The 14,912-nt window shown below is 40.0% G+C and overlaps 1 protein-coding gene across 4 annotated transcripts in view; it reads right to left on the bottom strand.

Moving 5' to 3' along the window:
• exoc6 (exocyst complex component 6) overlaps window positions 1-14,912 on the bottom strand; it is a 49,944-nt gene continuing 35,032 nt past the window's right edge. For 2 of the 4 annotated variants that reach the window (XM_022200483.2, XM_022200485.2), the window contains 5 exons: window positions 13,710-13,851; window positions 12,786-12,859; window positions 7,641-7,753; window positions 6,123-6,134; window positions 1-4,154 (listed from right to left, as the gene is read on the bottom strand). In XM_022200483.2, coding sequence (XP_022056175.1) covers window positions 4,028-4,154; window positions 6,123-6,134; window positions 7,641-7,753; window positions 12,786-12,859; window positions 13,710-13,851 — 468 coding nt within the window. In that variant the 3' untranslated portion in view covers window positions 1-4,027. The remainder of the gene's footprint in view (window positions 4,155-6,122; window positions 6,135-7,640; window positions 7,754-12,785; window positions 12,860-13,709; window positions 13,852-14,912) is intronic. The other 2 variants (XM_022200484.2, XM_022200486.2) reach the window with 1 other exon arrangement.

The raw sequence follows: 14,912 nt of genomic DNA, 5'->3' as shown, positions 1-14,912 counted from the left end.
TTAATCACTGAGCTCTTTATATTGTGCTCAACTGTGTTCACCAAGTAAGCAACAAATGCAAATTGAAACTCTCATTAATTACATATTTACTTTAGTTATTGATGGAGATGCACATCACAGTGCCAACCTCCAATTCTGTTTGCAGCACACAAACCTCTGGATCATTTTCTTTACAAAAAAATGCAGTATATACAGTGGCATTTACAGGCAGCTATTAAAAAAGGCAAATAATGAATCGAAAAGGAAAAAGAAGAAAAAAAAACGTCATAATTTTCAGTGCAAAACGCCTGCTGAAAGGAGAGCACAGACCCAAAAACATGAACAGAATAGAAACAGTCTCAGTATAAAATGTTTGTCTTCAGGAATCACGAGCAGGACTGAAATAAGCGTCAACCTGCCCGTGAGGCTGTAAAGGAACCAATTCATTATTGCTGTGCTTCGTAAGTTACAGGATTCTAAAGCTTCATTTCACCCTGAGGAACAAAAAGGAAAAACAAATAGAATGCAAGTTATTAAGCAGTTAAATATATATATATATATATATATATATATATATATATATATATATATACGTGTACATATTCACTAATAAGCTGCCCGTGGGACTTGCTTTCTTGTAATCATGAATCAGGTACTTTTAACATCACATATAGGCATAGCTAAGGGCATGTAGTGGTGTTCTCTTTCACATGAAAACACCTGAACACCCTCCGCATCGCTGAGGATCTGACGGCAATTAAAGAGTGATACTTTGAGGGAAACAAACCAATATCTTGTACAATGAACAGTTATCAGATTTGACAATCGTCTATATGTGGAAGCTCAAATGTGCCTGACTAGATTTACCCAGCATCCAGTCTCATGTTGATTCTGGTCACACTAACTGGATCCTCAAGACGTTTACCCAATCCTGGAATCTGAAATTCATCTCCCACATTTTTGAAATCTTGTTTTTTTTTTGTTTGTTTTTTTAAAAAGCATTTTGAATAATATTGTGGGTTCTGTCTTGATCAGATGATACATGAATGTTAAATGTGGATACTTTGCTCCCAAAGTTCACTCTTTTCATCATTATTTTGGTTTCGTCTGCATGTCTCTTGTGATGATTTAGCAACTTTTAAAAATCTTACTTTTGCTTTTTTGCATTCTTTTTAATATTTTGACCAAACAAAAGGAAAACAACAACTAACTACTGGATCTCAATATGCAATGCAGGAGTCTACTAACAGGCTGATACGATGTGCAGGGTTAAGATCACATGACAGCCCAAAGCACTGCGCTCCCAGTGCCTTCCTGAAGTGCAGCTGTGCTTAAATCGTTTGCTGCAGGTTTCAAAATGACGTATATGCTGTCATCTACTCTAAAATCTATCTAGGATAAGTCACACAGTTCACACTGCACACACACAGTGAACGCAGTAAAACGATAACCACGCGCTCACTGACTGACTGCAGATGATAAATGACACACAGCTACTCCTGCCTCCTGAAGAGACGCTGCTGCATGCATCTCATTATTCTTCCTTTACAGAGAAGCGACTCACGTGTCCCCCCCCCATTCCCTTTTCAACTCGTTAGATGGATTTGGTTTACAGAGATGTTTCCAGATGTGGTCAGAGTGCACATCCAGAGGTGGTCCAGCTGATCCACTTACATTCTGATCAGTGTGTTCTGCTTGTATTTACATTAAACATACGCAGATCACATAAATGATGTCATACGGTGACATCACATCACAAGCAAACCCTCTCTTCCAGGGTTATTTATGCATTTTTCACTTTGACACTCCAATCCAAACTTATCACCAGCTCCCTGGAGTCTTCTCTGAATGAATCCAGATGTGTCCACCTGCACAATCTAATACAGAGCAGTACAACAAGCTGCAATGAGCCGGCTGGCATCTGCATGGATGTTTGTGTAAAGGATTGCATTATTTGGTGTAAAGTGTTGTGTGTCCAGCAGGTCAAATAATTAACAAGCCACTTTACAGATTTTCACCCACGTTTTTTACATTCTCATGTGCAGGGAACATGTAAAGATTCTAACTACAGTCTGGATGTAAAGGACTCCCATCATTTCTGCCCTCTTTAAACATCACATGCTACTACGTTGAGCTCCTTCGTGTTCTGTCACTGTGAGACTGTCGAAGCAGGTTGGCTTAAATGTGCGGCAGAAAAGCAAAACTAAACAAAAAAGCAAGCAAAACCACAAAGGAGTTGAACAAAATGTCACTTTTTTTCCCCATGAACATCAGTCTTTGAGGACGTCATCATTCATTCACATGTTCTTCCATCCACCCGTATACTCAGGATCTCCTTTATTTGCACTCAAACATACGCAGTAACAGCAGCTGAAGTACTGGGACAATGATTTCATTTGGGCTTTGTCAGAGCCACCACTGGATACATTTTCAGCATATTTTAATGTCAGAGTAACCATCTGAAAACAGTTCACTGAGTTGATTATGAAATTTAAGTTGTATTGTTCTTAACTGGTTACCAAGATTGTGGAGAAAATACATTAAACGCCTAAGATGTAATATTAGGCCGGAGCTGGAATTCCCTGAAGATGAATGTAAATGTGGCTGCAGGTTCTTACAGAAGAAGGGTGTAATGGGTAACCATAGGCTGTAGAGGAGCCAACAAGCCTCAGCGTCAAGTCAAAAACAGCTGCTAGAAGGAATGCGTTTAGAGCACACACTTGTTTCTAATGCCTGATCGAACCGTTGATAACATGAGAAGCTGCGCAGAGCAGCGTAAAGAACATTTGCCTCTGGTGAACAGTGCACATCTGCATGCCAAATTTCAACAAGTTGTAAGTAGATTATGAAGCTCACTGCATGTTAATTTGCATAATCAAAGTGAATGGCATTCCGACCTAAATCAAACGCCACAGCTGTAAATTCCAGTATGAGCAGGCAGTAAAAGCTAACACAGTGTCTTCATTAAACCGTGTACGGACCTCCTTTAGGTTGTCAGGAAACGGCTTACAATAATCTGTTTTTTGAATCCTATTTAAATGACAAACGTTGAAATACCAGGGGTCGAAAACAGTTTTTTTCAGTGTGTAGACAAGTGATGACAAATTTAAAGAAACACCTGAACCCCTGACCCCCACATTTAGGGAAACCATTGGCTCTGTTAAGCTGTGAGGGCTGTCTGTCTGGCTTGGTTTGGTCTTCACCATAAATGCATAACTGGTGGGTTTGCTATTCTTTAAATATAGCCCACACTTTATCCTTTAAGCTGTCGTAGTTTCATAAAATCCACACGACATTTGTCTGACACAACTACAACTAGATATTGTATTACGAATAGCTTGATCAGTGGCTTTTTAAATGATTTTGTCTCACTTTATTTAAGAATGAAGGGCAAGAAAATGCATTTCCACATCATCCTTTGAACATTTCAGATGGTGATTTCATTGTCCCAGTACTTCCTGTGCTGCACCAGTCCCCCATTGCAGCTACAATCATTGCCCTCTCACAAATGTACAAAACATAGTTTGTCTTAGCATAGCCGTTAAAAATACTTTACAAACATTTTATTGTTTATTCCTGTGAGGAGTTTGGTAAACTGTTTAGCATGTTTGTTATTTACATCGAGTATTCAGTCAGATATAACGGTAACAAGAGGATATGACTTCATGTGTGTGTTGTAACTGCTAGGAGTCAGATCCCCGCATGCCTTGAACAGTGTGTGTATTGCTGTGCCGTCGTGTGAAACTAGTATGCGCATGTAAGCTGTTTATCTGGCCTTTCTGTGTGTGTGTGAGAGAACTCCCTTTGTGGTTCTTGTATGTCACTGCCATGTTGTGTGCTGCAGCTTCTTCACACGTGTCAAAATGTCTTTCCTCTGTGGGTTTCTTGGCAGTTCAGTGTGTGCATGTGACTGCATGCAGGTTTCACTCAATATACCTCTTTGAGACACATACATCACTCCTCCCTCTGTGTGTGTGTGTGTGTGTGTGTGTGTGTGTGTGTGTGTGTGTGTGTGTGTGTGTGTGTGTGTGTGTGTGTGTGTGTGTGCTTAGGAGGACATGCCGTTGACCAGGCTCCTCAGCTGTTTGACCACAGTCTCTATCAGCTTCTGCTTGTCTCTGTCGTTCTTCCTGAACTGAGAGAAGATGTTGTTCTTCTTACTGGTATCCTTCATCCTGGACACACACAGAGAGACAGAAGCACAAGTCATTTTTGGGTTAGCGTGAAACCTGCCAGTGAATCTCCGGTGCAGACCAAACAGCTGTTTCCCAAGAAAATCTGTGGTTGAGTGTCCTAGGTGGTATCAAAGCAACACACCAAAAGCAGAAGTTGATGACTGAAGATCATTTCAGAGTAAAAGCCACACGTGCATCATACAGTCATGGAAAAAATGACTAGACCACCCTTGTTTTCTTCAATTTCTTGTTCATTTCAATGCATGGTACAACTAAAGGTACATTTGTTTGGACAAATATAATAATAACAACAAAAATAACTCATAAGAGTTTAATTTAAGTGCTGATATCTAGACATTTTCTATGGTTTTCTTGATAATAAACCACTTAAACACTCAGACAACTTCCAAGTTGTGTTACGGCTTGAATGTCAGCAGGAAGCCACTCTAGGCCTTCACATGTGCAGTGCTGCTGATGACATGAAATGACCTGTTATATATCCTGGGAATACAATTAAGCTTCAACATATCAAATAGGACATAAAGTATTATGGAATCTGCTGCATTTTTTGTTGTGTTCATTGTGTTCTTCGGGTAATATACCATTAGTGGTACCAGGCATTGAAATGAACAAGAAATTAAAGAAAACAAGGGTGGTCTAATCATTTTTTCCATGACTGTATATGTGCTGGGATTTTCTTTGATACATCTGAAAATGAAAACAAGACCAAGTAACATGAACTGAGCTTGTGCCTTACTCTTCGTATTTTAGCAGTTATCTAATAAAAGTTCACCACTCAGTTTCAGTAAATATCTTCTTCTAATGGTACTTGCTAGAGGTACGGACCCGTACCCTGTGGCCTACGGATACGGCACTTTCCATTTGCCAATCAGATACGCGAGATCTGGTCACGTGACTCCCGGTAGACGCTAGCGGTACGGACCTGTAGCATCGGTACTACAGGTACGGACCCGAAACCTGACCCTAACACTAACCTTAACCTTTGCTTACCTTTCAACAGTTTGCAGTGGTTAGCAGCTTCTTGACTCGTGAGACTCGCGTACGGGTCCGTATCTGTCTGGCAAATGGAAAGTGCCGTATCCGTAGGCCACAGGCTACGGGTCCGTATCTGTAGATACTACCTCTTCTAATACGGAATTCCTCTCCTTTCTACATATCAGTTAACACGTTGTACATGTTGACATAGTGTCTCCCTGCTCGCATGCTATATCTGGTAATCAACAAATAACTGGTGAAATTTCTGATCTAGGATGTTTACTCTGGGAGCACAAGTAGGTCAACATAAAAAAAAATACTTCTGACAGTAACTGAGGATCAATATAGCCGTATCTTACTGTATGACACAGTTTGATTTTCCAAGGTGGATTTTTCCGTGGAGTGCTGACAATGCAAAAGTGGGATATCTGTCATTCAATTTAACTCCATTCTGATGGCTTTTAGATGTTAGTAATTCAAACCCCACTTACTGTGCTCCCTATACAGTAGCCAGTTCAGAAAATGTTTACAGTACGGTTGCAACTCTGCCCTCATTGCTCTCCTCTTTGATGATTGGCTTCCCTTTCTACACTTATAACTCAGACTAAAGAAAAACAGAAGACCATAACAGCAAGTAGAGCCATGTGCTGTACGCTGTCAGCCTGTAGCCACTCGACAAGTTTAACAAAGAACCAGCAGAAGACTGGTCCACAAATCTGGTATGGATAAGAGTGCAGCCTGTACAAATAAACACACACTAATTGTTGCAGTGAGTGAACACTCAACCACAGGGGACGAGGGCCTGTGGCCACAGAGAGCATGCTGGAGTCATTAGGTGTCCATTAATGCCAAGTTACAGAGAAGTCAAACTCTACAATACAGAGGTAGAAGCACATCACTGATATGACTGTGGACCTTTTAAGCGCATGCATGTAGAAGAAGAAAGACCAGCAGTGAGAATGCTGCACCTACCCCCTGTAGACTCTGAGCAGGAGCAGATAGCAGCGGCAGAAAAACAGCAGACAGGAGAAGAATTAGACACACAGAAAAGCACCAATGGAATCAAAACACATAGGAAGCAGGGAAATAAGCATCCACTTTCACACATTTCATGGATTAAAGTACTGTCCTCCGATAGTTACCTCAGCTATAGAAAGTAAAAAGACTCCATCAGAAGCAGGCTTGTATTAGCAGCAAGGCTTAATCTCTAACTCCCTCTGTTCAGTCTATTTAGTCATATTTTTGGAGTAAAATAAATGAGCCAAAAGTAACAAATAACACATTTATTAAATATGTAAGCAGCAGAAGTATACATTCTACTTAACTGGCATGTTCATTCTGCAGTCAGGTCCATAAATAGTTGGACACTGACACAATTTGTACATCAAATCCACTGTGGTGTACACTTGTAGCACAATATACTGTCAAAGCAATCACAGTCTTACTTATACATTACGTGTGGCATTTTTTCAAATATTCTGAAACTAAATGGCAACAACCAAACATTTGATACGCTGTAAAATCACAATAGGAATTTCCAGTGGAATTCATGACTGATTAACAGTTTGTGGAATGTTGGAACCATCACCTAATGTTGTTTATAGTATTAGTGTGTGCAATGAATGGCCACTGACCAGCCCTACTGAAAGCTGCTTCTCGTATTGTTGCAGTGGAACATCTTGGTGCTAATTCTTTTAATATATTCTACAGTGGTATGTAAATGTTTGGGCACCCAAAGTGATTTGAGCTCTCACATAACTTTTACCAAAGTCTTGAATATTAACCAGCTTTTCTGGAATATAGCTTGTTCATTGTCATTGCTAGAAAAGAATAGATTAAGTAAATTTCAATAATATTCTGCCTATAAACACTTTAAATTCTCAAACTTTGACCCAACAATAAAGCCACCATGGACTCCTCTAGTCAGCTGTCTAGCACTCCAAAAAATAAACTACCTGAAGCAGATGAAGCAACCAGAGGCCGTGAGAAGATAGCAAAGCTACTGTCAATAAAAAATGGCAGTAAACAGCAATGATAGAGCTCAAGTCTGAGGCCTGAAAGATCAAGAGAACCTTCTGAGAGCTGATAGAAATACTCCAACGGCGAGTAAAAATACCTGTGATGGCACAATAGCTTTATGAATACTTAGATTTTGGAGTGAAGTGGCATACGCACACATATCACCCTCATGGAAGAGTCATCAGAAAAAAACCTTTATCTGCATGCTCACCACAAAAGTCAGAATCAAAAGTTTGCAAATGATTCTCTAAACTAGCCAAATGCATTTTTGAAACATACCCTGTGGACTGATGTAGTAAAAATAGAGATATTACTATAGTATTTACCAAACTCTGCATGTCACTGTATGCTCAAAAGAACTTCATTTTCACAGACTGTTTAACTGCACACACCTCATCCCTGCTCAAATGTAAACTATCAATGCCACTTGTCCTTTGAATTCCAGAATATCTGAGTATCAGATACACTTACTTCTCCAGCAGAGCCAGGGCAGTGGCTGGATTCACTCTCAGGTATTTGGAAGTTGGTTGGCCGTAGTCTGCCAGGTAAGTTGACCAGTCCCACACCATGAACAGGTCCAGGAGCTACAAAACACAAACACATTCACATATACAACAGCAGCTCAGAAAACTTCTGATGATAACCATTTTTGGGTGTAGTCAGACAGTACACTAATTATCACATGACGGCCAATAACGTGCTTTCATATTTTTGTCAACTCAAGAACGTACCAATGAGAAGTTACAACAATCATTAACACTGCCCTTGATTTTCTGGACAGCAGGTAGCAGGACTTTCACATCCTTGGGACATTTTATTGTTTGAGGGGCAAATTGTTCTATAAATACACAGTCAACCTGTCATTGATCCAACTTGCTTTTCATTGCGTGTTGTAGAGTCTACAACAATAGCTTTATATACGTCACTGTCAAATCACACACTTGCACTGGACCAAATTTACATGCATACAGAGTCGTAAACTTTCTGGCCATTAAAAGTGACCACTCTAAACTGTAACTGTTTGAGGTAGACGGTTTAATTTTTATAGAATTCATTTATGCATGTAAAAGGAAAGTTAGAACACAGGTTGAATTTTAGACTGACATCCACAGAGCCTGCAGGCTAAGAGGAACAAACGCAAGCCACGTCTACCTCCTGTTTCTAGCAAGGCTGAAGTAATCTTGAAATATTGCTCTATATACCAAGCAATGCTGGCTCCCTTTTAACGGAGATAGTTTACAATGGGGCTGCACAGTGGATCGGTGGTCAGCACTTTCGCCTTACAGCTAGAAGATCCCCGGATCTTTCTGTATGCAGTTTGCATAATCTCCCTGTGCATACGTGGGTGTTCTCCAGGAACTACGGCTTCCTCCCACCATCCATAAACATGCTGAGGTTAATTGGTGATTCTAAATTGTCCGTAGGTGTGAATGTGAGTGTGACTGTTTGTCTGTATATGTAGCGATGGACTGGCGACCTGTCCAGGATGTTCCCTGGCTTCGCTCCAAGTCAGCTGGGATAGGCTCCAGCCCCTCCGTGACCCTAATGAGGATTAAGCGGCGTATAGATAATGGATAGATAGTCTACAATGGTAACCTATGCTGCAGGGCTAAACTCCTTCAGATAAGATGATGGGGGATCAAGTCAAAACCTGCTAAAAGCAATAACACTAAGCAGTCAGATCACTGAAAACAGAGTCATCATTCCTACAGCATACTATACTACTACTATAAACTGACAAACAGCAGGAGTAGCAATCGCTGCATCTCTTTGCTGTTCTAGCCTTTAATCTCATTTTATGTCACATTTTTCATTCCTGTTTCGGATGATGCTGCTAGTGATTTTGCTGGAGAGAAAGCAAGTTGTTTGCAACAACAAGCTTGTTGATACAGGTTATCCAACGAGCCAGGTAATTCAAAGACAGTCAAACTAAGTTGAACTTGCTTTGTGATACAGACGGTAGTCCAGAAGCAGGGTCAGATGATGTGATGATGGTAAACACTTCTGTCTCCTAGGTCAGTGCATCACTCTTAGATGAAGAGAACAAAGCAGAGTGAGAACTGCAGAGAGATGAAGGGAGGAAGGAGGGGTTCTGCTGCTGCACGATAAGCGTTAAGTGTGAACAGGAACATCTAAAACGACCCTCCCATGACCTCCGCTTAACCTGATGGAGATGACCCCCCTACCCACCCACACACATAGTGTATGCTAATGTCATAGGGTGAAACAGCTGGGTGTTTGGGTCATGCTGAAAGAGCAGTGAAAGAACAGCTTAGAGATAATAGCATTATTCAGCTGACTGAGAGACTCCGACACACAGAGAGAGGCTTAGCAACAATACCATTATTCTCACCTGGAGCTAAATGATGAGCGACGAACCACTGGCAGAAGGTACCACATCTTAGTGTGACACTCTAAACCTCCCCAAATTCACAATAGCTAAAGGGATTGAAGGATTTAGCCGACTGGATACAGTAATTCCTGGATTAAAAGTCCAAGGAAGCATACCATATTTTCATCAGTTTGGTAATTGGTTCTATTAGTGATAATATCTGTTAAATGAAGTGGTTTAGATCATTTGGCTTGCTAATTATCTCTTTAATCGTCTGACTGAGTGGTAATCAACAGCCGTACCAACAAAAACCAAAGCCAGGCTGCAGTTACAACAATATTACATTCAATTTAGAACCACGCTATTTGAACTAAGATCGACATTTAGATACAACACTTATCGACAATCGTTCAAAATGTGATTCATGCGTTTTCACAGTGGTGAGTATGTTTTACACAACATATCCTCAGACTAAATCAGCCTGCATTAAAACCAAGCTGTCAATTTATATTTGAAGTTCAAACTATCAATCAAACACAGGGAATAAATAAATAAATACGTAAGCTCGTTTCACGCAGTGCTTCAATTTAGTGGAATCATTTGCGCCTTTTGTAAACCGTAGGCACACTTGTAGCTCTGGTCTGCTATACTGTCAACACTATATTGGTGCACTGACAAATGGAATACAATGGAGATAATCTACAGTTGGCTCCCTTTCAAGACTTAAAACACTCAAACAAAAAAAGCAACCTCTTACACAATCTTACTCACAAAATGTAAACCCTTTTAAATTTGGAAGCATTTTCCAATATCCAAGCCCTCAAAAGGGGTTCTTTATCCACTTTGGGCCACAGACAGATGACCCAAAACAGTGAAAATAAAGTCTGTGTAATCCTACAGGATTATGTTGAACAAGCTGACTTAGATTATCATAAAAGTAAAATTGTAATACTGAGGTTTTGGCATCACAGCTGAAGAAAAACAGGCTGAGTACCCAAGAAAAGCATTTACTTTCACATCCTCCCCTGTGATCTTAACGTGGCTGAACATCAAGTTGATATGTTCTGAAGGTCTCTACTTCTTGTGTTTTGACTTAGACCCAGATGTTGCTGGGTGCTGCTCTCTTGAAAGAGCTTAGCGTTCTGCTTTCCACTTCTTCCAACAAGAAATGTGAATGTAGTGCAATGTAATGCACATTGTGGAGGACAGAAGCCTCAACACTGAAGTATACTGGAAGCTTACACATCTGCATGAAGACAGAGAGTCTGAGGAAACCGTGTAAGGTCAGCTGGAGCAAGCATGTACAAGCAGAGGGCGTTAACGACAGGTATGATGGCAGACTCTTAAGAGGCCTCACCATCATTAATAACTTGAGTTAACCCTCTCCTCGCAATTTCCCAACCATTCAAGCATTGACCCATGTGAGTGCTGGGTAGTTAATGGGTCATGTGTGATGTGATTCAGTCAGGTAGACCTTAGCAAGCCTCTTACATTAGAGTTGAAACATCTTCAAAAACCAAAAAGAGAAGCTCTGTTGCTGATTAACACAATAAACAAAAGAATACTGTAAATGTGTTTGCTGACAAACAGACTGCTTGTAGATGTTTCGCTTCAAAAGTAATTCCACGAAGCATCTGAACTCCAACAGTGACGGAGTGATGGAGCTGCAACCAGGAGACATCAAGAGGTAGGTTGAGGTCATTGTTTATGATTACGGAGGAAGCCAAAACAAACAGAGAAGAAAATGAGATGCGTGTGCCTTCTCAAAATGTCGCAAAAATCAACAGCTCTATGACATTACTTCATAGTGTGCAGTGAAACTTACTAGTTTAACCTTTGCATTGTAACAATAAGTCAGGGTGGCGCTCTGAAATTCTAGAAATCCTTCTCTGCTTTCCTTCTCTTTATGTGCATGTGAAGTTTGCCTTTCGTTGTCTCTCCTGTTAAGATTCCATTGTGCCATTGACTTGTATTGTTTGGTAAAGAAGAGTTAGAAAGCAAGACGTAACTATTCTCTCCACCACTGTACGCTTGTGAACAGCGGCTGGTGCTCAACAGTTTAGAAAAGGTAAACTCGAGGTCAGAGTAGATCATATTTACACTTCATTCCCATGTTTAGCTGTATGATGGATGTGGTTCTATGTAACTTTAGGAAGACAACGTGTCAGGCTTTACATGTCAAAAAGTACCAGCCCTTTTTCTGGCCATCTGTCTGATTAGGAACGGACAACATTCTCCTAATTCCACTAACATACCTTAACATGGCTGTCCTTAATGCTAGTTTAAGTTCTTGTGTTTTGGCTTAAAACTAATAAACAAGGCTGTAAAGAATCACAGCCAAATGTAGTTGAATTTTGATGAAATTGTGGTTGGTTTATCTGCTTTAGTTTGAAGGTTCTGTGCCGTTGTTAGTATGAAACAGGCTTGAAGCTTTCCAATATTCTTGGAGTATATTTGACAATCTCTCAGTAGAGTGCTACAACCTGGACTGAGTGCAAAGCCAAGCCTCCACCTCCGGCTCAGATTAACAGGTCACCACAGACACAAGTTAATGACGCCCAGCAACACTTTACATACCACTGGTGGTTTCAGCTAAATGGGAGGTAGGGGGCTTGTGTGAGGAGGGGGAATAGGAATTTTCTGGAGCCAGTGAACCAAAAGACAGGTGAAAGTTGAAAAGGCCACATTACAAACAATACAAACATTGTATTGGTAGAAGTGTTAGGAGTTAATATATTGGTTACCCGAGAAGCGAAAATTCAAGTGGAAAAAGGAGGAAATACATTAAAGCTACCGTAGTGAATTTGTTCTTTAAAACATGTACACAGAGTTGGTGACTGACTTTACAATAAATATCGATTAACTAATCCCCTGATGTGTCTTTGTCATAGTTTCTCAACTTTATTTAGCCGTTTTTCAAAATTTTAATTCTGAGCTCTGAACAGGTCAGCAGTGTTTGTCAGAAGATAAATGGAAAAGCAAAACAAATTCTGTGACATATATCTCTATGGGAGATGAAAAGAACATGTGGATAGAAACTATGGATACTCACTGCGTATACATAGAACTTTTAAGAACATTAGATATGTGACTGCATTGCTAGAACACAGATCCTCCCTAGGGGTGGTTTTGGTATGCGACTGACAAGTAATCAGTTGGTAAGACAGTGTGTAGTGTTAAGTAACAAAACACGAGACAAAACATTGTTAAGAAATTAAGCTGTTCTTAACTTGGTCTGGACAAATACATGGATCTCTTGTGTGTTTGTCAGTGAACCGGTTTACCTGTCGTAGGTCAATGAAGGCCAGCTGGAGTGTGTCTCCCTGGAAGCCGGGTACTGGCTCTGAGCTGGCAAACACTGAGAAGAAACAACAACATTAGACAACAGTTAACTTAAACTTACAGTGCACACAACTAGTACCAACAAAAACAGACTCAAAAAAAATTCTAAGCACACCTCTCTTAAAAAAAAGACTTTTTTTTTTAAACTTTCGTCATGATTAGCTATAGTTTAAAAATCAATGCTTGTTGTCATTGATTCTCCAAGTCTCTGCAACTCTACAGGAGGGATAGAACACCATTCTTCCAAAGATATTCCCTCATTTGGTGTTTTGATGATGGTGGTCCCCAATGGCCCAAAATTTTCCAGAAATGTTCTATTGGGATGAGATCTGGTGATCCGAATGCCACAGTGGATTCATAGTTTTGTCCCACACTTCAAACCATTTAGTACCCCCTCATGCCACAGGTGTTTTGTCAGTTCAAAAGCATCCAGGAATCAGTCCTATGTTTTCATTTTTCACCTTTGGTTTATGTAATCTGCATGCAACAGGGGGAGTAACACTCATTTTAAGGTTTGGTACAGTACCACATTGCAGTTGTTGATTGTACTTTAATATTTATTTATTCAATCTCCAGATGTAACTTTTGCCCCACAAGCTGACCTATAACTAGACCATGTTACAACGGAACAATAGATGAATTATACTTATGTTAATATGGCAGATTGTCATGAATACTGTTACACTTCCTATTAACCCACTGAAGCATTTGACACATTTAACCATTAACTGACAAAAAGAAATTAATCTTTCATGTAAAAGTTTATGATTAAAAAGTTTTAAGCAGTCTGTGTATATTTAATGCAGATGTGATTGTCTAATAAGCTTTAGATCCATTGAGAAACTACTTGTATTCTTCATACTCACATTCACACTGAATGACATCTAAGTTGAACTGCTGAATGGCTCCCATACTGATCTGTTTGAGCTCTGTGTCCAGCAACATCTGCATCAGTGATGTGGACAGATGCTTACAGGCTGACATGCAAGCAGTCTGGGCCACCTTTCCCTGCACAGAGAGAGACATGTGGGAAGAGAGGGGTAAAGAGAAGACACAAGAGAAGAGGAAAAGACGGAAAGATTACAAGACAAAGGTGACAGAGAAGGAAAAGAGGTGGGATGAAGTGATGATAAAGGATGAACATTAATAACAAGATGGAAGGATTGGGGTATAGGAAAGTGTGTAGGAAGGACAGATGAGTAAAATGAGGTGAAAATAAAGGGTATAAAACAGATTGGAAGTCAGCAAGAGGGTAAAAGGGTAAATGATCAAAGAACAGAGGGGTTGAAAGATACAGAAGTGAAATAGATCAGAGGGACAAAGAAGAAAAGAGACAAAAGAATTTAATGTGAGCCTCATTTCAAATTCTCATTAACAGCAGGTATAACACAAACACACACATCCCAGAAGACCGATAATAAATCTATGAAAGAACAAAAATGCAATCTTCATTTCTTTGTGACAAAGACACATGGGTTAAATGACTGAGAAACCTGAGAGTTACAGGAGTCATTGGAAACTCAAGACTGCCATGATAGACATGGTCTTTACAGGTGAATGTAAACACTGGTTCATGACCGGATCTTTAGAACTTGAGTTACACATCACTGACCTAACCAATGACCTGAGTGTTTATGTATTGTTTTGCTGATCTTCACTTGTATACTGTATTCCCCACCATTCCTCCACTGGTCAAGGCAGATGGCTGCCCTCCCTGAGCCTGGTTCTGTCAGAAATTTTCTTCCTTCCCATTGCAACCAAGTGCTTGCTCAAAGGGAAACCAAAGGAAACTTTTGTGAATTGTTACATTTCTGTATTTAAACATTGTAAGGTCTTTACTATGTGAAGTACATTGAGACGACACATGCTGTCAATTGGTACTAAATATATAAAACTGTTATGAAGATGATTGTATTTTATGATTAAATGCTCTTACTCATTGCAAGACTACATAACTGTGTGGTGTGTAACTCATATGAAGCTGTGCTCAGTAACTTTCCATGAAGCGCTGCAAAGAGGAACCAAAATCTAACCGGCAGTGAACTAGAGATAACGCATACCAAGATGTG

This window comes from Acanthochromis polyacanthus, chromosome 19 (genome assembly GCF_021347895.1).
Source record: "Acanthochromis polyacanthus isolate Apoly-LR-REF ecotype Palm Island chromosome 19, KAUST_Apoly_ChrSc, whole genome shotgun sequence".
NCBI lineage: Eukaryota > Metazoa > Chordata > Actinopteri > Pomacentridae > Acanthochromis > Acanthochromis polyacanthus.
The sequence above is the reverse complement of the archived record's forward strand: the minus strand, read 5'-3'. Positions and strand labels throughout refer to the sequence as shown.